Genomic DNA, 24653 nt, shown 5'->3' with positions numbered 1-24653 from the left:
AAAGTGCCAAGTGTTTTAACTTAAATTGTACATAACTTGTTCCAGTTGACAAAATTGTTAACACTTCATTTGCTCTGTTCCTAAGAACAGCTTTTTTCTCTTTTCTCCCCTGCAAGTCGAGTAGGGCTTTTAGCTGTGGCACCCCTTTCCTAGGGCCTCAGAGCACTGAGCCCAGCAGATATGCCAGCTCTGTTCACTGTTTTCTAGTTCTGAGCAGAACCTGGTCACCTCTGGGGCTTGAGTCCCAAGTGTAGTTCTGTCAGTTGGAGTGGGGGGTCTCCAGACTTCCAGCTTTGGGGAAGGAAGTCTGCTTACCTATTGACACACTGCCTCACAAATCTGGGTAAGACATGGATCAGACCTTGTCATATACATTTCCTTTCGTCTGGGGGACCCTTTCCTTTCCCATTCTTTGACTGGTGTATGTCCTGAGTACCCTGGGCATGCAAGACTGGGTTTACCACGTCCAAGGTTGTGTCAGAACACAGAACACGGGGAACAGTATGTCTTATTAGCGCTTTAAAATGACTCCTTGTTAAACATTAAACTTGCTGAGTTGAGTTTGGCCTTCATATTTACAAGTTGTTTTTCATTCAGAATACTTGGGACCAGCAGTGTTTGGAGTTGAGAATGCTTCATAATTTGGAATATTTACATAAACTTTACTGATTGATCATCCCTAGTCCAGAAATCCAAAATCTGAGATTTTGTTCCAAAATCCAAAACTTCAAATCATACTCATCATATTGGTGTTCAAATTTTATATTTAGAGATTCAAGACATTGAACTTTCGTAGAAAGTAGAATTACAGGTGAGAGACTGGAAGGAAAAAGTCTGTCTATTGATTGCTGAGGCCTGTGGAGAATTGAGATATGAACTTCCTCTCCCTCCATACCAGTGCCTGGAGTGGGGTTCTGCACATGTCTCTATCCTGCTTAGTACTGCTCAGCTGTCAGGAGAAGAGCAGAGCATAGACATGCTTTTAGTGACATGAGACACACCTCCATCAACACCCCGTTATCCACAGGTAACTGGATCTATCATGAGTGTGAACAGTCTCGGCACATTCAGAAGGGACAGCTGTAAAAAGCTGGGATCCTCTTACAGATTTTTAGAAGAGTCCATGTGAAATAGGATCCATGTTATCTATATTTCAAGAAAATATTTTTAAAATGAATTGATGTTATCTATAGTGTACTCTAAGGCTCAAAGGATATGAAAAAGCTTATTCAAAATAATACATACACAAATGGGAAAAAGTTGGAATCAGAAATAGGACCCACGGAATGGCTCAAATGTGCATGCCATAAACTTATCCTGGCACGCCCAGAAATTGAGCTGGTGTCCTGGGCTCAGAATGCCACATGACTAGAATAAGAAGGCAACACAAACATGGATAAGTGTTATTATTGTCTCAGAGAGCACCTAACAGCTCTTTGGGAACACAGAGACTTTTTCTGGTACTTTTCTTCTAAACAGTTATGTAGTGGCTGTTTGGTGAGTTCAGGGTCTTTAGAGGAGACTTCTAGAGGCCACAGTGGATGAGCCAAGAACTCAGATGCCAGCCGCACTCCTACTAGCTATGTGACTTTGGACAAGCTGTTAAACTTTTCTAGGCCTGTCTGTTCCCATCTGTTACAGATAAGCATAGTACTTGCCTCGTAGAAGTTGGTTATGTAGGGATTGGTTTTATTGATGTACAGATAGCCATGAAGCTGCATGTAGTAAACACTTTACAGTTGTCATAGTCTATTACTAAAATAGATTAGGGAGGTTGGAGAGATGGCTCAGGGGTTAAAGCTGCTTGATTGCAAAGCCTGGTTTCCCAAGTTCAGTTACCCAATGCCCACATAAAGCCAGATGTACAAAATGGTACATGCATCTGGAGTTCATTGGCAATAGCAAAAGGACCTGTGTCTCTCCTCTTCCTGCCTCCCTTCCTCCCTCTATTTTCAAATAAATAATAAATAAACTGTATTTTTTAAAAATAGGTTAGGATCTTCCTATTTTGAGGGCATGGTTCCTAGTTAACTCAGCTGCCATGTTAAGCTCCCAGCCCCCATAGGGATTCACTTTATGACTTGGGGAAGTGTTTGTTTTCACTTTATCCTATAAATTGTTGGTCAAACAACTGCCACAGTCTTGTAATGACAAAGAATTTGTAGGTTCTGCTAAGTATGGAAGGAAATGCCTACCAGAGCAAGTCAGGAGAGCTGGCTTCTGGAAGTTGAGAGAAGGTGGTGAAGGTATGTTGTTATCTTTGCCCTCTGGAAAGGTGCCAGCCTAGCTGAGGCCATCAGTGTGATAGCAGAGCCTCAGAACACAGGCCCTGGAAACTATAAGGCTGAGCTAGAAGAACTGCCATGAATTCAAGACCAACCTTGGCTATATAGTGAGACCCTGCCTGGCCACAGACAGACTACGTCTAGCAGTATCTAAAGAGCTCAGCTAAAGTGGGGGTGAGGCTATTGCTATCAGGGGAAAAAAGGTGACATTTCTAATTTCATGTTACCTTTTAGACAAGAAGAGCAAAGATATTCCCAATATTTCCTTTGCTTACTCTTTGCTTTGGTTCTGTGCTTTCCAGTTGAATAATATGTGTTTACTGGTCAAGTGAGACGTCACTGCCCTTGTCACCTCTAATGCGTTCCTCTTCAGGCACAATGATGACCCTTCTGAGAACCCTGCTTGCCTACCACTGATACTGGCACTTCCTTCTTTTGCATTTTGATAAAGATAGGAAAGACCAGTATAACAGGAAGTATATTGCACAAGTATCTGTGTACACACATATACATACAAAAACAAGCAGCTGCGCTACTTTGCCCATGGTACCCTCTTAGCTAGCAGGAAGTACATGCAACAGGTGCAAAGTCTTGCTCAAGAGCTTATGTTGGGCCTTAGAGGACGGCATGGACCGAGTGTCCATGTGTAATGTACAGAAGACAGCTGTCCTCCACAGGCATGCTGCCTTCATGCTGACCTGTCCCCCTTCCCTCCAAGTCTCCATGTTGGGTCCAGAAATAAACGAGCATAATGGCAGTCCCCAGTTGTGATCTTGAAGCTGAGCCTCCCTAGGCCTGGGTGGCACATCCTTGTATATGAGTGACAGATCTACTACAACGTTTTACATACAGTCCACTTGGTGAAATGACTATATTCCTAGCACGTTAACAGTTGAGGGTTTTTTTTTTTTTTTCCCCAAACCAAATCTTTGCCCAAGGAACTTTACTATGTGAACGATTGCTGTAAATGATCCATTTTATGGCACAAAGAACTATTGCTCAGTGACGTTTTCCATAAGCTCAGATGGTTCTTAAAATGAACATCTGCCATGATGAATATGCTCAGGCTCAGAAGTCAGTATTGCTGAGGCACAATTATGCAAGATTCTCAGAAGAGGATATGAGCTTTCTTGGTAATTTAATTACTCAAATTACATCTTGTTAAGGATTTTGTAAGTAAAAGAACTTGTGTCCAATTTGAGCCCTTAAAAAAAACTACCATGTGTCCACACTGGCTTTAAAGCTTCCATTTCACGTTGTTTTTGGACTTTATTGGTAAGAAGGATAGTATTACCATTGGCAGCATTGTCTCTTCTTCAGCCCTGGTGTCCTGTCCCCGCCCCCTGCTTTTGATGGGTCAAGCAAAGTGCACTGACCCTCATTAGAATGGGGTTCATCTTGGAGGTCGTCACCTTGCTGCAGTGAGGTTGACATTCCTGAGCAGTTTTCCCTGAGTTTGTTTGCTTAAGCTTGTAGTGGGCTGTACTCAAGTCCCCCTGTTTCCGAATATGGTATCCTGAAGCTCTTGTAGCTGCTGAAAGCTGAGATGCCTCCTAGCCTTGGGAGTTTGTGGTGATGGGGCTAAAAATACCCATTCTGAGTAGAAAAAGGAAAACCCAGTCCTGCTGTCTATTAGATGGTTTGTAAGTCAGTGTCTCCACAGGCATGTCGGCATGCAGTGACCTGTTTTGAGCCTGGGCAAAGTAGGCGTGTGCTGACCGGTTCTTCATTGCAGCAGAAGCAATTTCACCAAGACACAGCGAGTCAGGCTGTGAGGGAAGAACTGGGTTAACCCAACCCAGTGGCCAGGCCTGGAGTGGCACGCTTGTCAGCTGCTCATTTCTCTGCCACCCCTGTGAAACATACAGATGCTATTTTTAGCACAGCCTGTCTGATGGGCTGCAGTAGCAGCTGCACCAGAGATCCTGATGGAAGGCTTCCTTGCTAATAGGAATGTGGCTTGTTTACTGAATAAGAGAATGACATCTCTAGTGGGTGGACTGCGGCAGTCTCATCAAATGGAAGTTCGGGTCTGCTTCTTTTGATGGGTCCAGAGCCCATGGTGGTGCATTTGTGTCTGTGCACGCATGTGCATGGCTTGTGCCTGCCTTTTGATCCCTTTCCTCTCTAGTTAGGTACAGCCAGAAAAGGAAGAGGAGGGTCCCTAAGTGGAACAAAGTTTCAGAGCAGCAGCTCTGCCCTCATGGCTCTAGGCAAAGCAGCGAACCTCAGGCTGTAGACCTTTTCCAGTGGTTTATATGCACACAGCTGGCCAGCTGATGCTGACTGTCCACTGGTCGCTCACCCAAGAGTGTCAGATGCATGCAGGCCTAAGCTGTTCTCTCTGTGGCTCTCACCCCAGGGCTCTGTGGCTCTGGCTTCCCACAGAGTGGCAGCTGGGTTTCTAGAATGAGTGTTAGAAGTCAGACCCAGACACCATCATGGCACCATTGCCATGTGCTAGGTTCTGTTCATCACAGCTATTGCAGAGCCCACCAGATTCCAAAGGAGAGAGTACACACTGGGGATGAGTCAACCTACGTCTCCACACCTACTCACAGTCTCCTCCACCCCTCTGACTCTCCTGTAGCCCTGACTGCTGCCGCGGGGAGAGGGAAGCTGGAGGTCTGTGAGCTGCTGCTGGAGCGAGGAGCTGCTGTGTCTCAGACCAACAGGAGAGGGGTCCCCCCTCTGTTCTGTGCAGCCCGCCAGGGGCATTGGCAGGTACCTCATGGGCCCTAGAGTGCTTCAGAAACAATGGGTGGAAATGGAATTCATTATTGAGACCACCTGCGGCCCTGAGCCCTTTTCCATCTGTGGCTTTTGCCTGTCACTTCACAGCTGCTTGTCAAAAGCAAATGTGACAGGCCAGCACGTACCATTAGCTATGTAGGATGGGCACCAAGACTGGCAACCAGGCCAGATACATGGCCTTCTCTTAACTTCAGAGTGCATAGACCACAGCATTAGGAGGTTTGCTCTAATATATCTGCTGATAATGTTGTTTTGTAACCTGCTGGTACAACAGCATATTAGAAAAAGACTGTCCTGGTTGCTCTTTGGGAGATAAAACATTCTCATATGCTCTGATTCAAGGGGCCAGGGACCTTCACATAGCAGTTCATCTTGCCTTTATTTTGTGGCAGTGACCACATGCTTCCCACACCTAATGCCACATTCCCTCACACTGCCCACACAGTGAACAGCTATGAGACCATTACAGGAAGAATAGCACCCCACAACAAACACTCTCTGGGTCCCAGTGTTTCCTAAGTCCTGCAGGAAGGTATAACATATTTATTGGCGCACAAAGAGAAAATAATGGGAATAAGCTAATTTCTGGCATTGTGGCAGTGTGACAAAAAATGTGCCCAAGTAACCTCTGGACCTACCCCACTAATAAAGTGGTTTCCTTGCTTATCCTGTCATAGGAAGGGCATGAGACACTGGCCTGCTCTTTGGTTTTTCTTCCCATCCTTCCCATCGTGCATGGTATGGTAGTATGAAGCCGTATTCCCGAGGTTAAACTTTGCTAAAAGTTGCTCTCTGAGAAGTGCAAGCCATTCCCCAGTCCTGCATTAGAAGTCCAGCATATTACCTTAGGGGTGCGATCCCACTCTCCTGCCCCATGTCCACTCTTAAAAGTGTAGTCCCGGGCTGGAGAGATGGCGTAGCGGTTAAGCGCTTGCCTGTGAAGCCTAAGGACCCCGGTTCGAGGCTCGGTTCCCCAGGTCCCACGTTAGCCAGATGCACAAGGGGGCGCATGCGTCTGGAGTTCATTTGCAGAGGCTGGAAGCCCTGGCGCGCCCATTCTCTCTCTCCCTCTACCTGTCTTTCTCTCTGTGTCTGTCGCTCTCAAATAAATTAAAAAAAATTTAAAAAAAAAAGTGTAGTCCCTCCTCAAATACCAGAGTCTGTGAGTGCTCCACCTTCCTTGAGAAAATGGCATGGTGTTTGCATACAGTCTACACACAGTCTCCCCTGTTCTTGAAATCACTCCTAGATGGCCTAAAATATCAAATACAAATACTATGTAAAAATCACTATAGTGTTTAGAGAATGGCATCAAGGAAAATAGTCTGCATATGTTTGGTTCACATGCAGGTTGATTGAATCTGCTGGGGCCGAACTCCCAGCTACGTAGGGCGGCTGAACTTCACTTAAACACTGCTAGGAACCCTAGCTCTGCTCTCACTTTCTGGTGCCGCACTATCCTTTTTATCCCATCTCTTCCACTGCAGATGTCCCAACATTACTTGCAACTGGCATCCCCCTTGGCACTACTTCTGCCTAGTATGTGTGGGCTTTATAGATAGAATACCTGAGCACATTAAAAAGATTAGCTATTCGGGAAAAATTCTGCTCACAGGAATACAGTAGGAAGATTGTAAGGCTTTGTGCATCACACGACTTGGTTTAAAAAAGAGTCATTTGTCATCTTTGAAAAACTGGGGAACCTGCTGGTTTAGAGAATGTGGCTTCAAGTGCAGCAGAAGGACTAAGTCTGTGTGCTGCTTCCAGATTGTCAGGTTGCTGTTGGAACGTGGCTGTGATGTGAACCTGAGTGACAAGCAGGGACGGACACCCCTCATGGTGGCTGCCTGTGAAGGACACCTGAGCACCGTGGAATTCCTCCTTTCAAAAGGTACACTATGTCTTGGTATGCTGGTTTCTTTTACAGAGAAAAGAACTTTGGCAGACTTACTCAGGACTTGGTGCTTCCCAATTTTGTCTTTTATTTTTAAATGAAAATTGATGTTTGAAGAAAATTTTCTAAGACACACAGTACAGCCCTAGTGCCCTGCCCACGGCTCAGTGCCGATGGAGACTGGCAATCAGCTCCACAAGTCACTGAGCTCTGCAGGCCGCCTGCTCAGGCCGACTCCTGCAGACAGGCCCCTCACACTGGGACTCTCAGCAGCTCGGCTTTGTCTTAGAGGCTCATGTTGTGTTGGACTTGCAGGTGCTGTCCTCTCTTCTCTGGACAAAGAGGGTCTGTCAGCATTGAGCTGGGCTTGTCTGAAGGGTCACAGGACAGTGGTCCAGTACCTGGTTGAAGAAGGAGCTGAGATAGACCAGACTGACAAGAATGGCCGCACTCCCTTGGACCTGGCTGCCTTCTATGGTGACGCTGAGATTGTGAGTACTATAAAGAATTGATCACTGTGCTGCTCACCACATGGCCAGCAGGGAAAAGGCTGCCAGCTACAAACTTCTCAGTCTCCGTGAGACAGTGTCTGCTTGCTCTGTGTGTGCACATACATGCCCAGCTATGAAGATTTGTTCGATGTTCTGTTTATCCATTCACCCATCAGTAACCAATCTGTCAGTGGATAAATATCTCTTTAAAAAGATACTGTTTTTCATCTTTCTGGCTATATATTTGAAGATGGAATTACCAAATCATATGGTCATTCTTTTGAATTCTTGAGCTAGCCTCACATAGTAACGGCTGGCCTGGCACTCCTGGTTGTCCTGCCTCTGCCTTGCACGCGCTGGGACTGCGGGTGCACCTCACCACGCCCGGCAGTAATTCTTGTTTTAACTTTTCACAAAGCCTCTTCCACAACAGCTGTCATTTTCATTCTCATTAAAAGGTTCCAGTTTCTTCACATCTTTAGGAACACCTTTTTTTTTTCTAAGATAAGGTGTGAGTTGATGATCTTGATATGGTTTTGATTTACGTTCCCCTAATGATTAGTGAAATGGATCCTCTTTTCACACATTTGTATGTCAGTGTTGGAGAACTGTGTTTTTAAGTCCTCAATTCACTTGTTCATTTCGTGTGGCTGCTGGTGTTGTCTGGTTCATATTCTAGACCAGCTCTTAACCCTCTAGTATCATTTTGATACTTGGTGGGCTGATAGAAAACATGTCCTTCATACACACGAACATCTAAACTGGTGACAGATTTCCTTTCCAATCAGTAGAAAACTTTGAGTGGACAAAGTGATTTTTCTTATTTCCTCTTTACTGCACATGACAGGTATTTATCATAGCCAGCCTCAACTGGCCAGCTTCAGTGTCTAAATCGTCATTAAGTCTCTTTCTTGAACTTTAAGATGAATTACACTAGGCTATCTGATCCTAGGCTGCTAATCTTGGGAACTTGTCATACCTGGCCCTATGGGATCTGTGTTTCTGGAGTGCCCATTGCTAGAGTTTATCGTGGAAGCTTTCTGCTAAATTAATAAGATGGAAAGGTGACTGGATGTCCTATAGCCTAGGAAGTGTGGCCAGAGAGGCAGATCATGCACCTGGGCACAAACATGTCTGTACCCAGCAGGCCCTCCTTGGAAGCATGTGACAGCAGTCACTTGAACAGGAGGTTTTGGCTCTCTCCTGGATGTCATGTCAACTTCGTTTCCACAAGGATTCCTAATAGCCAGAGGCATCTGTGATGGGAATAAAGCTAAGAAGGCCAGCCCCCAAATCAGAGGGTGGACGTGGGAAGTGGCCACCCTCCTAACAGTGCTGCTTCTCACAGCTCTGCTCTCCCACTACCGCAGGTGCTGTACCTGGTTGAGAAGGGAGCTGTGATCGAGCATGTGGACCACAGTGGAATGCGCCCCTTGGACAGAGCCATCGGCTGTCGCAACACCTCCGTAGTGGTTACACTGCTCAGAAAAGGAGCCAAACTAGGTCAGTGAAGCCTGTCTCAGTTCAGCACAAGAGACTTTAGGACTGCAGGGACATAAAAATCACCTTTCCAGAGCAAGAAAGAAGTCAGGTTTTTCTCTCCCTCTCACCCATCCCATTTCCCCACCCCTCTCTTTGTCATCCATCTCACTTAATCACCGTCATCCAAAATACTGAAATTGCTTATGACATTCTTGCCAGGTGAGTAGAGAGCAGGGACTAAAATGGAGGGACAGCCTAGAATCACATGTGATCAGAACTCACCAGGCAACAGTTAGACTTAAGACTAATCGCAAGTGGGCTGAGCATCAGGAACTCAGACTGCCCCAAATGCTCCTGAGGAGTGACAAGACTAACATTCCCAGCTCTGGGGTCATTGTGGGCAGCCTGTTGGAGTGTTGGTGACCCAAACATCACTGTTGTGAAGGAGAAGTTGACAATATCATGTAGAGGACCACCTGTGTACTTGGCTGGAGTTTAACATACTCAATGTGTGTGCAGGAGCAACGAGCGCCCTGTTTTGGTTTGATAGGCAGGCCCTCTGGCCATGAGCAGATCTGGGCAGAGGACTGCTGGCCCAACAGTAAGCAATTAACAGTATCAGGAACTGGCCTCAGCAGTTTCCCAGTTCACCTTGATGGTGTAGCCTGTGGCGATGCCATCATTTTCCGTGAGAAAACCAAGGCACAGGGGAGCTAGATAGTATCCCAAGGTCATAGTAAGGAAAGAGCTGCCTGTGTGACTTGTGGTCTCCTCCAGAGCTGAGCTCCCCAGCACACCTCTCTGCAGGACCCCAACTGCTCAGAGGAAGGCTGGAGACAAGCTTGCTAGGCCAGGAGAGAAGCTGGGCAGAGACGAGACATGGGACCCAAGCTAAGATGCCTCATAGTAAACCAAGGGTACGGCCGTGGGGGCCTTGAGGACAGCAGCCTCCCCTGCCAACTGTCACAAAGGTACAGAGAGCAGGGAAGATTGTTCTGAGGCCTGGTTTTCTTTCTTTCAAATCCCTTTCGGAGAAGAAGGGTGAACCTTTTCATTTCTTTTCATCAGCAGAGCAATTAGGGCAGATTTTACAGTCACCGTTCCTCACCTGTGGCTGGTTGAGCACAAAATGAGTGGGAAGTTAAACCAGCTCCCTGCCGTCCTATTGCTGCCAGAAGCCCAAGACACCCTAGTAGTGGGCCTTGCAGCGGGCTAAGCAGCTGCGGGAGCCAGAGAGGCACTGCTTCCTTTGGGACCTCGGAAGCACCTCTGACAGCATGTTTATTTTACAGGAAATGCTGCTTGGGCGATGGCCACTTCCAAACCTGATATTTTGATTATACTTTTACAGAAATTAATGGAGGAAGGAAATGTAATGTACAAAGTAAGTAATATTGCCCCTTTCTGTGCTATTTTAACTGACTCCGACGTGTTAGTTTGTCACTGGATGGCCATGGCTGTGCCGTGCCCCTGCACTCAGCAAAGACTTAGTGGTCCTGGAAGTCCCAAAAGATGCTAACCTCTAACCTGGCTTCTTGCCCAGGGTTCCTTTAATTTCTTTTTTTCTTTTCTTTTTGTTTTGTTTTTTCAAGGTAGGGTGTCAGTCTATCTCAGGCTGACCTGGAATTCACTATGTAGTCCCTGGATGGCCTCGAACTCACAGTGATCCTTCTACCTCTGCCTCCCAAGTGCTGGGATTAAAGGTGTGCACCACCACACTGGGCTCTCCTTTAATTTCTTAACAGAAGAATCCTAATAGGAAAGCACATCTCCTTGTGCTTGAGAACACTTGTTTCTGAACTAACACTTGAGGCAGAGACTGTGACTTCCTGTCTGAAGCCACTGTGTGAAGGAGGGTCACCTTTATTTAGGTCAGCTGCACATAACAGGATGTCCCTGGGCCTCAGAGTTCAGAGCACACTGGGCACGGGCATGAGATATGTACAAAAGGACAGATACCCTGAGACATTTCCAGGAGAAAAGCCTTTCAATTTCTAAGCCTTTACTCTTTCTTCTTTAATGATTTATTTATTTTTCTTATGAAATATGACTTATTTTGATCTTATTCCTCCCAATTACTCTCTCTTAACCCCTCCTCCTCTCACTAACATCCATCTTACTTTTCATGCCTATTTTTTTATTTATTTAAGACAGAGACAAGGAGAGAGAGAGAGAAAAGGCACACCAGGGCCTCTAGCCACTGCAAATGAACTCCAGACGCATGCGCCACCATGTGCATCTGGCTTATGTGGGACCTGAAGAATTGAACTTGGGTTTTTAGGTTTCACAGGCATGTGCCTTAACCACTAAGCCATGTCTCAAGCCCTTCATGCCATTTAAACCTATCACATTAAGTTAGGGCTGCTTGAGTAATCATGGGTGGAAGTTTATCATGGAATGAGCAACTTGCCAGTGGCTATACCACTGATGAACCTGCCCCCCTCAGCTCTTTAGTTTTTCCTCTTTAAACCTTGGGGTTTTCAAAGTGTTTTTAGAGAAATTGTTTATGTCATAGTAGGCAATATGCAATGTTGAGTTTCAGGAACCTGTTAAATTTCCCCTACTTTAATCTTTTTTTTTTTTTTTTTTTTTTTTTTTTTTTTTTTTTTTTTGAGTGAGAAAGAGGAAGAGAGAAAGAATGGAATGGGCACACCAGGGCCTCTAGCCACTACAAACAAACTCCAGACACGTGCACCTTTTGCATGGGTACTGGGGAGTCGATTCTGGGTTCTTAGGCTTCACGGGCAAGCACCGTAACTGCTAAGCCATCTCTCCTGTCCTTCCCCACTTTTCCTCAGAAATGGAACTATGATTTACAGATTAGTAAATTTGACTGTAAGTTTTCCAAAATGAAAAATCAGTTTAGATCTGTGAAAGGCAGATTGCATGTGTTTTAGGCATCGCAGATTCCTCGCTTGCAGCCTGCGGTGGTAGGGCCAGAGCAGCACGGCGCCTCAGGTGCAGGAGCACGGCTGTGTCCACAGAACACCCTGGTTGTAAATCCAGGCCTGCAAGCTGTAGTCTGTACCCCAAGTTAAGGTGGAAATGCAGGCCATTTACATAGCTCACAACTCTTCCAGATCTGGAACTAGGTAGAATTAAAAGACTAAAGAGAAAAAACACATAATTGTGACTAGTTTAATCCTTTGTACTAGCCAGCAGCTATCTTTGTTATGTTGTAAGACTTTTCATTTTTTTTTTTTTCATAGTAACAAATACCTAGGCATATAGCATGACCCAGCAGGGTTCCCAGCTTGGAATCAGTTTGAAATTGAGTTCAGAGTGTGTATTGTTGTGGCTTTGAAGTAGTTTTAATATGGATTTTGGTAGGCAATTATGTCAGAAATGCCAAGCCATTTTCAACAGGCTGTCCACCCGCTGTGCAGTGGGGCTGACTGAGCAAATGGATTTCTTGAGCCTTGAGAATGATGTGCTGCTCTGATTTTTAAAGCTTGTTCTTTATTGCTTCTTAAAAGAAAAATTATTATTCTGAAACAAGTTCCAGGTTTACCCACCAGACTCCACCTGCCTTAGAAACTGCATCATTTTTTCATCTGATTTCTATTATACTTGCCATTAAAATATCTTTAGAAGAGAGGTGGTTGTTGAAGTGACTTTTAAAACATATAACTGAGAAAATTTGATACAGTAAAATGGATAGTCACCTATTTAGCAGTTTACAGATGCCTTCTTGTAAAGCCCTCCTTTCCTTACCACGTGGTCACGTGCTGCTGGCACACATGAAGACGGTGAGGCCTGAGCGTGCTCACACTGGGATCCTGTGATGCTTCCACATGAGTCTTCTGCATGGGGTGGCCATGTTGGATCCTCAGGAAAATGGTAAATTGTGTGATTTTTTTTTTTTTTAAATTCTAGAAAGGGAAGATGAAGGAAGCAGCCCAGAGGTACCAGTATGCCCTAAGGAAGTTTCCTCGAGAAGGATTTGGGGAAGACATCAGACCATTCAATGAGCTAAGAGTTTCCCTGTATCTCAATTTGTCTCGATGCCGAAGGAAAACCAATGTAAGCCAGGAGTCATCATCCCAACCCAGTTCTTTGGCAGTGGATGAAAGCCAGCCATCCCCAGGCCAGATCCTGGGACCACTCGCTGACTTGGGGTTACTTTTGGAAACTGTAGTTCTCAGGCACCACCCATGATATTGATAGGATAGGCTTGGGTTTAGTTTCTTCTGCTTCAGTAATATGCATATGCAAGCTATCCTCTTCCCAAGTTCACACAGAAGTCCAACACAAATGTCTCTTCTAATCTGCCTGCCGTGTGGTCCTTAGGTTTGCTCAGAGAGCCTGCTGGTAACTAGTTAATTTATTACTAGTGGTAGTTAGCTCAGAATTTATCTCTAGTAGATGCATTGTATTTCTTCCTGCTTGATTTTTTTTAAGTTTTTTTGTTATTGTTGTTGTTTGTTTGTTTGACTATATAAGGGTTTTGTTTTGTTTGTTTGTTTGTTTTTGGTTTTTCAAGGTAGGGTCTCGCTGTAGCCCAAGCAGACCTGGAATTCACTATGTAGTCTCAAAATGGCCTCAAACTCACAGTAGTCCTCCTACCTCTACCTCCCAAGTGCTGGGATTAGAGGTGTGCACCGTCATGCCTGGCTCTTACTTGATTTTTAAATTTCATACTCTCCTGTCCAACCTGACTCCCCGCTCCCAAACGGGTACCTTCTGCCTCGCAGGTGCAGTAGATGGGTGCATGCACATGTGCACCACCGCAGGCTCCGCTGCGCTCTTCTCCCATCACGTGCATCCTACATGCATCTCTTCCACTGGCATGTGTGTGCGTGTACGTGTTCATGCGTGGCTGCACACGTGCATGTGCAAGTACATGTGTTCATGTGTGGAGACCAGAGGTTGACTGGGTAACTTCCTCAGTTGCTCTCCACCTTATTTTTGAGAGAGGGTCTTGCACTGAACCTAGGGCTCACTGTTGGGCTAGACAGCTGGGATGACAGGTGTGCGGCACCATGCCCAGCATTTATGTGGGCACTGGGGATTTGAATTCAGGTCTTCATGCTTGAGCAGCCAGCCCTTTACCCACTGAACTATTTCCCCAGAACACTGTGTGTTCTCTCCCCTGAGTCTGAACTGCTGCTTCTGGGCGAGATCCATAAGGATAAGATGTGATTATTGAACTTTAAGTCATGACAAACAGGAAAGCATCCTTGCCCATCACCCCTCTCATTCTGTCCCGGTACCCTGCTACCCTTCTAGAACTCAGCCAGCCACCTTGTTTCAGTGCTGCTTCTGACTCAGGTCTTTAACTGTTAATACCAGGACTTCGGCATGGCAGAAGAATTTGCTTCCAAGGCTCTGGAATTGAAGCCCAAGTCCTATGAAGCCTTTTATGCCAGAGCAAGAGCAAAGAGGAATAGCAGGTACCGTTGGGGTCACCCACATGACTGCATGCCCTAGCGCTGAGTTTGGTGAAGTTTTACTTCATCAGGGCCATTCACATGACTCTCATACCTTTCCATACAAAATAGCTTTTTTTAAAAGTAGCTTTTAAAAGACATGGTCATGGGAATTACTATCAGCTAATCTTTTGTCCTCTTAGCATCCCAGTAAGTATCCCTGTGCACCCTCTATCAGCTGAGACTTCTACTGCAGCACAGAGCACCTGGCTGGTTCATATTTCAGTGAGACTAACAGTCTGCGGCAGTACGGGGAGGGCTGTGTCTGATTACTGAGTTAGGGGCAGAATGAGGGCTAGAGGAAGGTAATATGGACAGAAGTCTGCTACACCCTCATTCCCAGCCCAGGGGGCTTTCCAGGTAGAGCAGGGACCCAGGGTCACAGTGGATTAGAACTCAGCACTAGCACTTTGCCAGCCAACTCTGGGCTGAACAGAACTGAACAAGTACTCAGACCTCACTTGGCCCACTTTCCCTCTCCTTTGAGCAGCCATTTTGAGAAGTTACACTCAGAGCATGCTCTCCTGTGGCGTCTAATCACATCTTGTGTTTTTATACAAAGGCAATTTGTGGCAGCTCTGGCTGACTTGCAGGAAGCAGTGAAACTCTGTCCTACCAATCAGGAAATCAAGAGGCTTCTGGCCCGTGTGGAAGAGGAATGCAAGCAGCTCCAGAGGACCCAGCAGCAAAAACAGCAGGGCCCACTGCCAGCCCCACCCAATGACTCAGATAACGAAGAGGACACCCCAACACCTGGACTGAACAATCACTTCCCTCTTGAGGAGGCTGAAGAGGAAGAGACCTCCCCTCAGGAGGAATCCATTTCCCCCATCCCCAGATCCCAGCCACCCTCATCTGTCCCTTCCCCATATATCCGAAACCTTCAAGAAGGGTTACAGTCCAAAGGCAGGCCAGTATCACCACCAAGCAGGGCAGGCATCAGCAAGCCCCTCAGGGAGACAGTTGCTCAGCCAGGTCTGGTTATGCAGCCCACAAAACAGGCACAGATTGTGAAGACCAACCAGCACCTGGGTTCTGGACAGTCTGGCATGAGAAACAGCAGCACAAAGATACAAGTGTCCTCTCAGAATCCTCCCCAGAGCCCCATGCCGGGTAGAATCCCTGCCACTCCTGCTGGGAACAGAAATCAGCATCTAGAGGGAGGTCCCTTTACTATAGGAGCTGGTTGTGGCCACTTTACGGATCGACTGGGCTCACAGCAGCGCAGTGAGGGTGGCACCGCATATCCTTTACCAAGCAAGGTCAAAGCTGCAGAGAGGCTTCTGTCTCATGCCTCTGTGGCGACAGATGCAGCCCCTCCGAGCCAGGGTGCACCAGTGAGCTGCAGTGACGTGCGATACCCAGCCTCCCTCAGCAGCTCGGGCTCTTCTGGTTCTCCATCTAGCAGCATAAAGATGTCAAGTTCAACCAGTAGTTTGACTTCAAGCAGTAGTTTTTCAGATGGCTTCAAAGTCCAAGGAGCAGATGCTCGAATTAAAGACAAAGGTATAAGCCAGGTGCAGGGGGGTACTGCCGAACACAGGCCCCGCAATACCCCATTCATGGGCATCATGGACAAGACGGCAAGGTTCCAGCAGCAACAGAACAACCCTCCAGGCCGTACCTGGCACTGTCAGGTGGGAGAGGGGCTGCTGACAAACACAGCCACTGCAGCTGGCCTGCAGTCCTCTAACTCTGAGAAGCCCTGTCTCAAGTCAGGATATTCCACCCAAGCCAAGCCCTGTGCTGTTTCCCCGCTGAGTGGCAGTGTCCACAATGGGGCCCAGGTGAAGGAGCTTGAGGAAAACAAGTGCCAAATTCCAGTCCACTGTCAAGACAGCAGGATAACCAAGAGTGTGTCTCATCTGTACCAGGAAAGCATCTCCAAGCAGCCGCCTCACATCAGCAGTGAAGCCCACAGGAGTCACCTCACATCAGCGAAACCAAAGCGATCATTCATAGAATCAAATGTGTAAGCCTTAAGAGCCAGATTGTAGAATTTGGAACAGCTCATTTGGCTCGTGCTGGTAAATAAATATTTTATTTTTTAATCATAACAATCACTTTGTAGCCATATATCACCCCCTCTGGGGTAGATCTGATGCCACTGACATATGGAAAATGTAGGATAAAGCTTCTTTAATAAGTAGCTAGAAGTTACCCATAAGTAAAAATACTAAACAGAATTAAAAACTACAAATAGCTTATACCTATCAAGTTAAAAATTTAAGACAGCCAAGAAAACATTAACTCTTGCTTCTCTGTTAGGGAATTATTTGGTTTTCTTTAAGCTTTTGCTATGTGTAAAATCCTAGCATTTACTTACAGGGGGGAAAAAAAGTTCATTGCTAAAAAAGTGATGTTTAAATTCATGATGTAATATCCAGATATGTATTCTGGAAAACAATGGAAAAATTTTAAAGTTACAGTTCCATTCGGTTAAATCACAATTTATAATGTAAGTATAAATTAGGACCCGAATGTAAATGTGATGATAAACAGCTGATTTTTTTTCCTCTCTAAGCAAAATACCCAGGTATCATCCCCTCATACCCATTACAAAGGAACAAGACACTTCTTCCTGTGTTACAGCTCTTCAGAATACTTCTTATAGCACCTTCTTTGGATTGGTATTTATGCTTCCTGATGTTTTTGATCTGTGGAGACAGGATAAGCTATTTAGACTTGTAATTGGTGTTCAGGTCAGATTCATGCTCAAGTGCAAAGTCGAGTATTCTTAGTAGTGTTTATAATTAGCTCTCAGCTGGTTCCAAAAGTGCATTAATAGTAATAAAGTTCCTGAAGCAAACCTTCCAAAGTCCTTAAGGAAAGTGGTTAAGCTCCATATTTAAGGCATGGTTGGTTTTTGCTTCGTTCATTATACAATCATCACTTCAGAGTCACATGTTGTATATATTAAATAGTTACCCAGTTTTATTGAGTCTTGTAAATATAACTCAAAAGCGGCTAGTCTAAAGACAAACCACAAACCCTGGTCACTATTTGCATGTTCTTTGGAAGCATTGTCCATGCTGGTTCTTGCACTGAATCATGGAATTACGGCATGTTAACAGTATAGCAGTACAGCACTTTATCTTAACACCTCTGAGGTGCTACCCAAGTCCAAACTGATGTATTATTCATCTGTAAAGATAAGGTACAGGAATGAACCTTGGTTTAAGGTATTTTTATACAAAAATTGTGTTATTGGAGGGTGTTAAAATGCTGGTTTGAGAGAGGTGGGGGCTGTATTTTATAATGTTGATGTGAAATTTATTTTCTAGAATTGGGGAGAAGGAAGTTCTATATTTGCAGAATGTTTTCAAAATGAATACTTGTTATGAAGTTTCTGTGAACGTCATGAAGGTTTTGTACAAATAGGAACCTTACAGTGTCATTCAGTGTTTATTCCTGTATTGTGTACAGTGTGCTTTGTACAAAAAGCTATACCATTTTTATAGGCTTTCAATAAGCTCTACAATTACTATGGCTTATTTATTATTTTCTTTTAAGATTTGTGAGTCCTACTCTTTGTTATGTAGTTTTGTTTCTGCACAACTACTGTAATTTTCCATATGGAATAAAGACTATTAATACACTTGGCTGGCATTTGATTGAATGGGTAAGTAAACAATATCATAATAGTTACCTGCCTTATTTTGTGATCCTAACTAGTGAAAAGCACTTTTTATATACTTCCTGTGGCATGTTTCATTGCATAAGGGTGGTAACTTCTAGAAATTCTAAAATATTCCAGGATCATCACTGATCTTTTGGCCATACATAGGAAGGAAGCCTGGGGGAAAGCAATCTATACTAATTGTGCCCTGTCTGGCCACAGGATTATATTTAATACTGTAACTCTCAGAACACTTTGGTTGGTGGAGAGATGGCTTAGTAGTTAAGGCACTTGCCAGCAAAACCAAGGGACCCAGGTTTGCTTCTCCCATATCCACCTAAAGCCATATGTACAAGGTGGTACATGCGTCTGGAGTTCATTCACAGTGGCTAGAGATTGTGGCATTCCCATTCTCTCTCATATCTGCCTCTTTCTCAAATAAGTAATTTTTTTTTCAAAAAAGCATTAAAATAGCCATCTTTTGGGGGCTGTAGGGACTGCCTAGTGGTTAAGGAGCTTGCCTGTGAAGCCTAAAGACCCAGATTCAATTCCCCAGTACCCATGTAAGCCAGAGGCACAAGGCAACACATGCTCTGGAGTTCGTTTGCAGTGGCTAGAGGGCCTCGAGTGCCTGTTGTCATTCTCTCTCACTCCATTTCTCTCTCTCCCCCCCTTTCTCAATAAATAAATTTTAGAAAACCCTTTATTGTACATTAACACAGTTGGGTTTTCCAACAAATTTGTCTTATCTTTCAGTTAAAAATATTTGTCTTTATGCCCACATATTTGTTTCATAGCAATATGAGAGTAAATATTAAGCTCTTGTATCTTGATAAAAATCAGTTGGAATCTGAAGCTCAATACAAATTTAGGTTTATTGTCTGTTTATTGTTATTGCTAGGAGCTTAAGAAAGCTACGTCCAGTCCTTCTTTAAATATATACAGGGCTGGAGAGATGGCTTAGCGGTTAAGCGCTTGCCTGTGAAGCCTAAGGACCCCGGTTCGAGGCTCGCTTCCCCAGGTCCCACGTTAGCCAGATGCACAAGGGGGCGCATGCGTCTGGAGTTCGTTTGCAGAGGCTGGAGGCCCTGGCATGCCCATTCTCTCTCTCCCCCTCTATCTGTCTTTCTCTCTGTGTCTGTAGCTCTCAAATAAATAAATAAATAATTTAAAAAAAAATAAATATATATATACATAAAGGGTACAATGAAAGAAAATGGAAAATGGACTGGGGGTTATTACTGGGTATCACATAATTCTTGTCTCACTTTCCTATAAAGCAGCCAGCATGAGTGGCATTGACAACGTTATGATCTTGATATAGTCTCGTTACATAGTCAGTTGAGATGCTCTGGGTCCAAGGGTGCTTGCTACACACTGCTCCCACATGGGCCTGAGCATTCAGCAAAAAGGCTGAGTCTATACCCTTTCTGTAGAAAGTCTTGAGTATGGTTTTTACTTACTTGCATGAAAAAGGGTTTGGTTTGCCTGTTTATATAAAACAGGTGCTTCAATTTGGGAAATTTGTTTTCATGCATTTTATTCTTTTTTAAAATTTATTTATTTGCACGTAATGAGAGAGCAATAGAGAGGAAATAGAGAATGGGCACGCCAGAGCCTCTAGCCACTGCAAATGAACTCCAGGTGCATGCATCCCCTTGAGCATCTGGCTTATGTGGGTACTGGGGAATTGAGCCTGGGTCCTTTGGCTTTGCAGGGAAGCACCTTAACCGCTAAACCATCTCTCCAGCTTTTCATGAATTTTTTTTTCCCACAAGAAATGAGAGAAGAACCTTGAATACATTAAAAAAAAACTATTTTTCAACTATGCTTTCTAATAGTGCCTTACAGCAATTGTCTTAGTAATTTTTATGTAAAAGCTAGTCAATATCCAGTGAGTCTATAACTACTAAAATCAAAAAGATACTTGGGGGCTGGAGAGATGGCTTAGCGGTTAAGCGCTTGCCTGTGAAGCCTAAGGACCCCGGTTCGAGGCTCGGTTCCCCAGGTCCCACGTTAACCAGATGCACAAGGGGGCGCACGCATCTGGAGTTCGTTTGCAGAGGCTGGAAGCCCTGGCGCGCCCATTCTCTCTCTCTTCCTCTATCTGTCTTTCTCTCTGTGTCTGTCGCTCTCAAATAAATAAATAAATAAATAAATATTTAAAAAAAGATACTTGGTCCAATGGTGGGTTCTTTGAATGTTAAAAAATTATATTACAAATGTTAGCATAAGTTTCTTTACAGAACAAATTTTAAAAACCTCCAAACTCGTGTGTGCAGTAAGAAGAATGCAAGTATATCTAGTCTAAAAAAAAATTACTTTCTACAATAGATTGTAGACTTCACCTATGACACAAAAGAAATAGATCAATAATCTATTAAGCTATAAAAATCTTATAAAACAATAAGGACAAAGAAAGGACATTTTGTTGTAGCTGACCAACTTTCTGTGACCATATACTATATTAACTGTTTATAAAACACAATATTTGGGCTGGAGAGATGGCTCAGCCATTAGGTGCTAGCTTGCAAAGCCCAATGACCCTGGGTTCAGTCCCCCAGTACCCATGTAAAGCCAGATGCATAAAGGAGGGCACACATCTTGAATGTTTTCAGCAGCTAAAGGTCCTGGTGTGCCTATTCTCTCTTTCCTTGCAAATAACATTTTAAAAAACATTTCTGTGTGATGCAAGATTAAAAGGTGTATTTAAGCTGCAAATGGTGGTGCATGCCTTTAATCCCAACATGGGAAGCAGAGGTAGGAGGATCACTGTTTGAGGCCAGTCTGGGGCTACCTAGTGAATTCCAGGCCAGCCTGAGCTAGAATGAGACCCTACCTTGAACCCCCTCCCAAAAGTGTACTTACATTGTTTCCCCTCTTTTATTTCTGAATTTTACTATTCTTGGACAATTGCAGAGAGTTTGGGGGTTGGTTGTGCACTGAGGGATAAAGACGGTGACTGGGTGCCTGCCCTTGCCATTACATTTCAGAAAACTCATTGATTCCCACGCTGGCCAAAAGCTTAGGCCAGGTATGTCAGAGGTCAGAGCCAATTCCCTCCCTGAACTTGAACTTTTCTTCTGAGTGGGCATTACTTAGGATGGCAACAGTGGCTTTAAGCGAGAACTTAAAGAATTCTAAATCTTATAAAGAGGCTAGTTTAACACTTGATATATTTCAGCAGGGTCAATTTATTGACCTGGGCTTGAACGGTGGAGGAAAATATTCTATTATATAAATTTAGATTCCAACAAAGTTGTGTTCAGCATATTTGAAGTAACTTTCTTCATTTAATCAGAAACTATTAATTACTTTGCTGTAAGTTTTATTACAAAGGTTTCTAAGCGTTATCAAACATATAGCTGTTATCTGGGATAGAAATATTTGTGCATTATGTATTTCAGACTGTGAAAAGGATGGGATATAACCTATTAAGCAGAAATTTAGGGGCTGGAGAGATGGCTTAATAGTTAAGGTGCTTGCCTACAAAGCCTAAGAATTCATGTTCAAATATCCAGGTCCCACGTAAGCCAGATGCAGTGACACAAGCACGCAATACTTCACATGCACACAAGGGGCACACACATCTGTACTTCATTTGTAGTGGCCGAAGGCCCTGGCGCACCCATTCTCTCTCTCTCTCTCGCTCTCAAGTTAAAAAAAATAATTTAGTCATTACAATTTAAAGTCATAATAAAGCTTTATTTCTATTCATTTTCCCCCACTAATACAAAAAAACCTTTTATAGTAAAAATGTTAGATGTTAAGTTCATGCTTTAAAGAATGAAGATTAATTTTTGTAAGTAATCAAATTTAACACTTGTCTTTTTCCTGTTTTGCTTTTATAATGCTTGCTTAGTACTTACCCTTGAATCACTCAAATGACATCACTGAAAAAGTACATCTAATACAATACAAACAACGGTTTGAAGTTTGATTTGCATGTGCATATGTGTGTGTATGGGCATGCCAAAGTCTCTTCTTGCCAAGCATATCCAGCTTTATATGGCAGGCTCTGCAAGCATTTGCCTTTAGCTGCTGAGCCATCTCTCCAGCCAGCATGTTTATTTTTGATGTGTCTCTAGCCATCGGTTGATGGCCATTTTCAGAGTCCTGTTTGGGGTAAGTACCAATGAAGGGAGAGCCAGGTTTGTCATGGGACTTGTACGCTTCTTTTTGCTGATCCAGTTTTCCACTGCTTCCTTTTCATAGGAATAGCCATCTAAAAAAGTACATGAAGGGAAGGGAAGTTAAAATTAGTTAAACAAAGTATGAAAATTCCATTGCTATGGTGCCAACCTGGGATCCAAGTGATTTTCTTGCCATGTCTGTACTGTATACTCTCAAAAAATTGCTGCCACAGCTACTGGTTTTTACCATTGCACATGTGTTACGTAAGCCTGGATTAAGCTGTATGAATCATAAACCATTTATTGGTGTTTTATTGAAATCTGATGCATCATTACTGTCTTATACCGACCATTAACCTTGTGGCTTCAATATTAGCTGGTTTACTTTCATAGTGCTTACTAGCATTGGCTTTGAGAATGTTGTCTTTGCTATAACATCACCAACAGAACATGATGCCAAACTCCTGGTGTTAGCAATCTGGGTAGTATGTCAGGTATGTAGCCATTTTTTTTTTTCCCACAACGGGGCCAGTCTTCCTTTTTCCTGTGAACTAAACTTAAATATTTTTATTACATGTCCTCTAAGGAAGATTTTGTTATATATACACATATATGAAATATTAATATTTTATCCATGTTTCTTTGAGTCCTAGTTAGGAAAACTTTACTCACCTACATTTCCTTCTGGGACTTAAAAGGTTCTTTTGATGTTAAGATTTCTGAATCATATGGAATTAAATATGTAACATGAGGAAAAGGCCCAGTTTTGCCCTTTGTCTACATGGCTATGCATCTGTCAGAACATCATTTATTTACAATGCTATCTCCGCCACTCACTAGATTTCTAACCTGCTGCCTGCATTTCTAAGGATTATTTTCTTTTGGTCTATTCATGTGCCTGTAATACTACACTTTTGTTGGCAGAGCTTTCATAGCACGTTCTAATACGTGGTAGAGCTAGCAGCCTTCTTCATGGTTGTTTTCCAGGTTATTTATGCTATTCTTGTTTATACTTTCACATAGAATCCAATAACGTTTTGTAGCTAGAAAAAAAATGGCGTGTAAGAGTCATTTTGAATTTATAAGCTGGAAACACTGACTACTGACACTAAGTCTTCCATTCAGGTGTTCTTCACCAGGATGTTTTATTGTTTCTTCGTGTAGGTTTAGTAAATTTTGCAAATTCCTAACACTTGTTTCTGTTACTGTAAAATGCTTCCCGTTAAACCTTTTAACTGTTTTTGTTTGCATGCAGAGGAAGGTGACTGACTTCTCTTCTACTTGCTACTTTACTAAAATCATATTGAGACAGTTTTTCTGATTGGTTCCTGAATGTAGATTAGATGTTTTGGTTTTGACTGACATGCTGCCTTGTTAAACTGCTGCCTCTCACAATGAATGCTGCAGATGCTTTGTGCTGACCCAGAATGAACACTACACCCTGCTCTGTGCACTGAGTACCTTAGATCCTGAGCAGGTTCTTACAGGGAGACTGGAAAACAGGGTGGGGGTTTCTACCAGCACTGTGCTCCATGGTTTCTCATCTGAGAGAAGCGGTTGGTTATCATCTCCCAAATCTGTCTTGATCCTGGCCCTCACAGACACTGGTAAGGCAGCTCAGCTCCCTGGAGACCTGTATCCTGCTCGGAGACCTTAGGAGGTTATGATAGTCCCAGCTCCCCAATGGTGCCCGTATGGTACAGCTCATGCTCTCTGCAGGTAACTGTTACCCATGACTGCCCTTCATATTTCATGTACCAGATGAATTATCCTTTCAAGAAGAAAATTAAGTAATTTGGTAGAAACATTTCTGAGTTATACAACTATATCACCATTTAATTCCTGTTCATTTTTTAAAAAAGAAATCCTATACAGCCACTTTCCCCACCCTGAGGCAACCACTGACCTTTCTGAAATGGCCTTCTTCAGACATATCAAACTTTCCAATCTTATTTAGTTAATAGGTTTTTTTTTTATGCCTCACTCCTTTGACTTAGCATGCTTCCAAGGTTCCTTTGCTTACAGGGGCATTGTGGGTTTTTTGTTTGTTTTGGAGATGGGGGTGTCCTCATCATCTGTCTCCCCCATGTGGGATAGGATTGCAGGTCTGATCACCATGCCCAGGTGTGTGCATGACTCAGCATGTACTCCATGTAAGTATTTTTCCATCATACGATGAACAATGTGGTACTGTACAGTTTTCTAACATTTTATTTATACATTCATCTGTTGATAAATGATGACACTGTTTCCACTCTGGGCTATTCTAAGTGCTGTTATCTGTATGCAACTTTCATAAGAACATGAGGATATACTTAGAACTATTGATAATGATGTTTTAATTTTGGGGAAAACTGCCAAGCTTTGGTTTCAACAGCCACACTATTCCTCATCTCCACCAGCAACCTAAAATTCCAGACATTCTTGCCAACATCTCTCAACTTTTCAACTGCAGCCACCTTTGCCAGGATTGTAGGATTTCTGTGCAGCCTGGGTTGCATTTCCCTGAGGACTAATGATACTATGCATCTTTCTCAAGTGCATATGGCCATTTGTAGAATAGTTT

At 43.7% G+C, this 24653-nt stretch overlaps 2 protein-coding genes across 8 annotated transcripts in view; one reads left to right on the top strand and one right to left on the bottom strand.

Annotated features, from left to right (window-relative positions):
• The window catches only part of Tanc1 (tetratricopeptide repeat, ankyrin repeat and coiled-coil containing 1), a 255800-nt gene extending 237867 nt beyond the window's left edge, over positions 1-17933 (top strand). For all 5 annotated transcript variants that reach the window (XM_045146817.1, XM_012952495.2, XM_045146816.1 and 2 more), the window contains 8 exons: positions 4876-5009; positions 6807-6930; positions 7249-7424; positions 8795-8927; positions 10199-10290; positions 12783-12929; positions 14199-14299; positions 14898-17933. In XM_045146817.1, coding sequence (XP_045002752.1) covers positions 4876-5009; positions 6807-6930; positions 7249-7424; positions 8795-8927; positions 10199-10290; positions 12783-12929; positions 14199-14299; positions 14898-16311 — 2321 coding nt within the window. In that variant the 3' untranslated portion in view covers positions 16312-17933. The remainder of the gene's footprint in view (positions 1-4875; positions 5010-6806; positions 6931-7248; positions 7425-8794; positions 8928-10198; positions 10291-12782; positions 12930-14198; positions 14300-14897) is intronic.
• A 3705-nt stretch (positions 17934-21638) lies between these two features.
• Wdsub1 (WD repeat, sterile alpha motif and U-box domain containing 1) overlaps positions 21639-24653 on the bottom strand; it is a 46285-nt gene continuing 43270 nt past the window's right edge. For all 3 annotated transcript variants that reach the window (XM_004651867.2, XM_012947369.2, XM_045148433.1), the window contains one exon: positions 21639-22179. In XM_004651867.2, the coding sequence (XP_004651924.1) occupies positions 22022-22179 (158 nt within the window). In that variant the 3' untranslated portion in view covers positions 21639-22021. The remainder of the gene's footprint in view (positions 22180-24653) is intronic.

Source organism: Jaculus jaculus, chromosome 4, assembly GCF_020740685.1.
Source record: "Jaculus jaculus isolate mJacJac1 chromosome 4, mJacJac1.mat.Y.cur, whole genome shotgun sequence".
NCBI classification, from domain to species: domain Eukaryota; kingdom Metazoa; phylum Chordata; class Mammalia; order Rodentia; family Dipodidae; genus Jaculus; species Jaculus jaculus.
The sequence above is the reverse complement of the archived record's forward strand: the minus strand, read 5'-3'. Positions and strand labels throughout refer to the sequence as shown.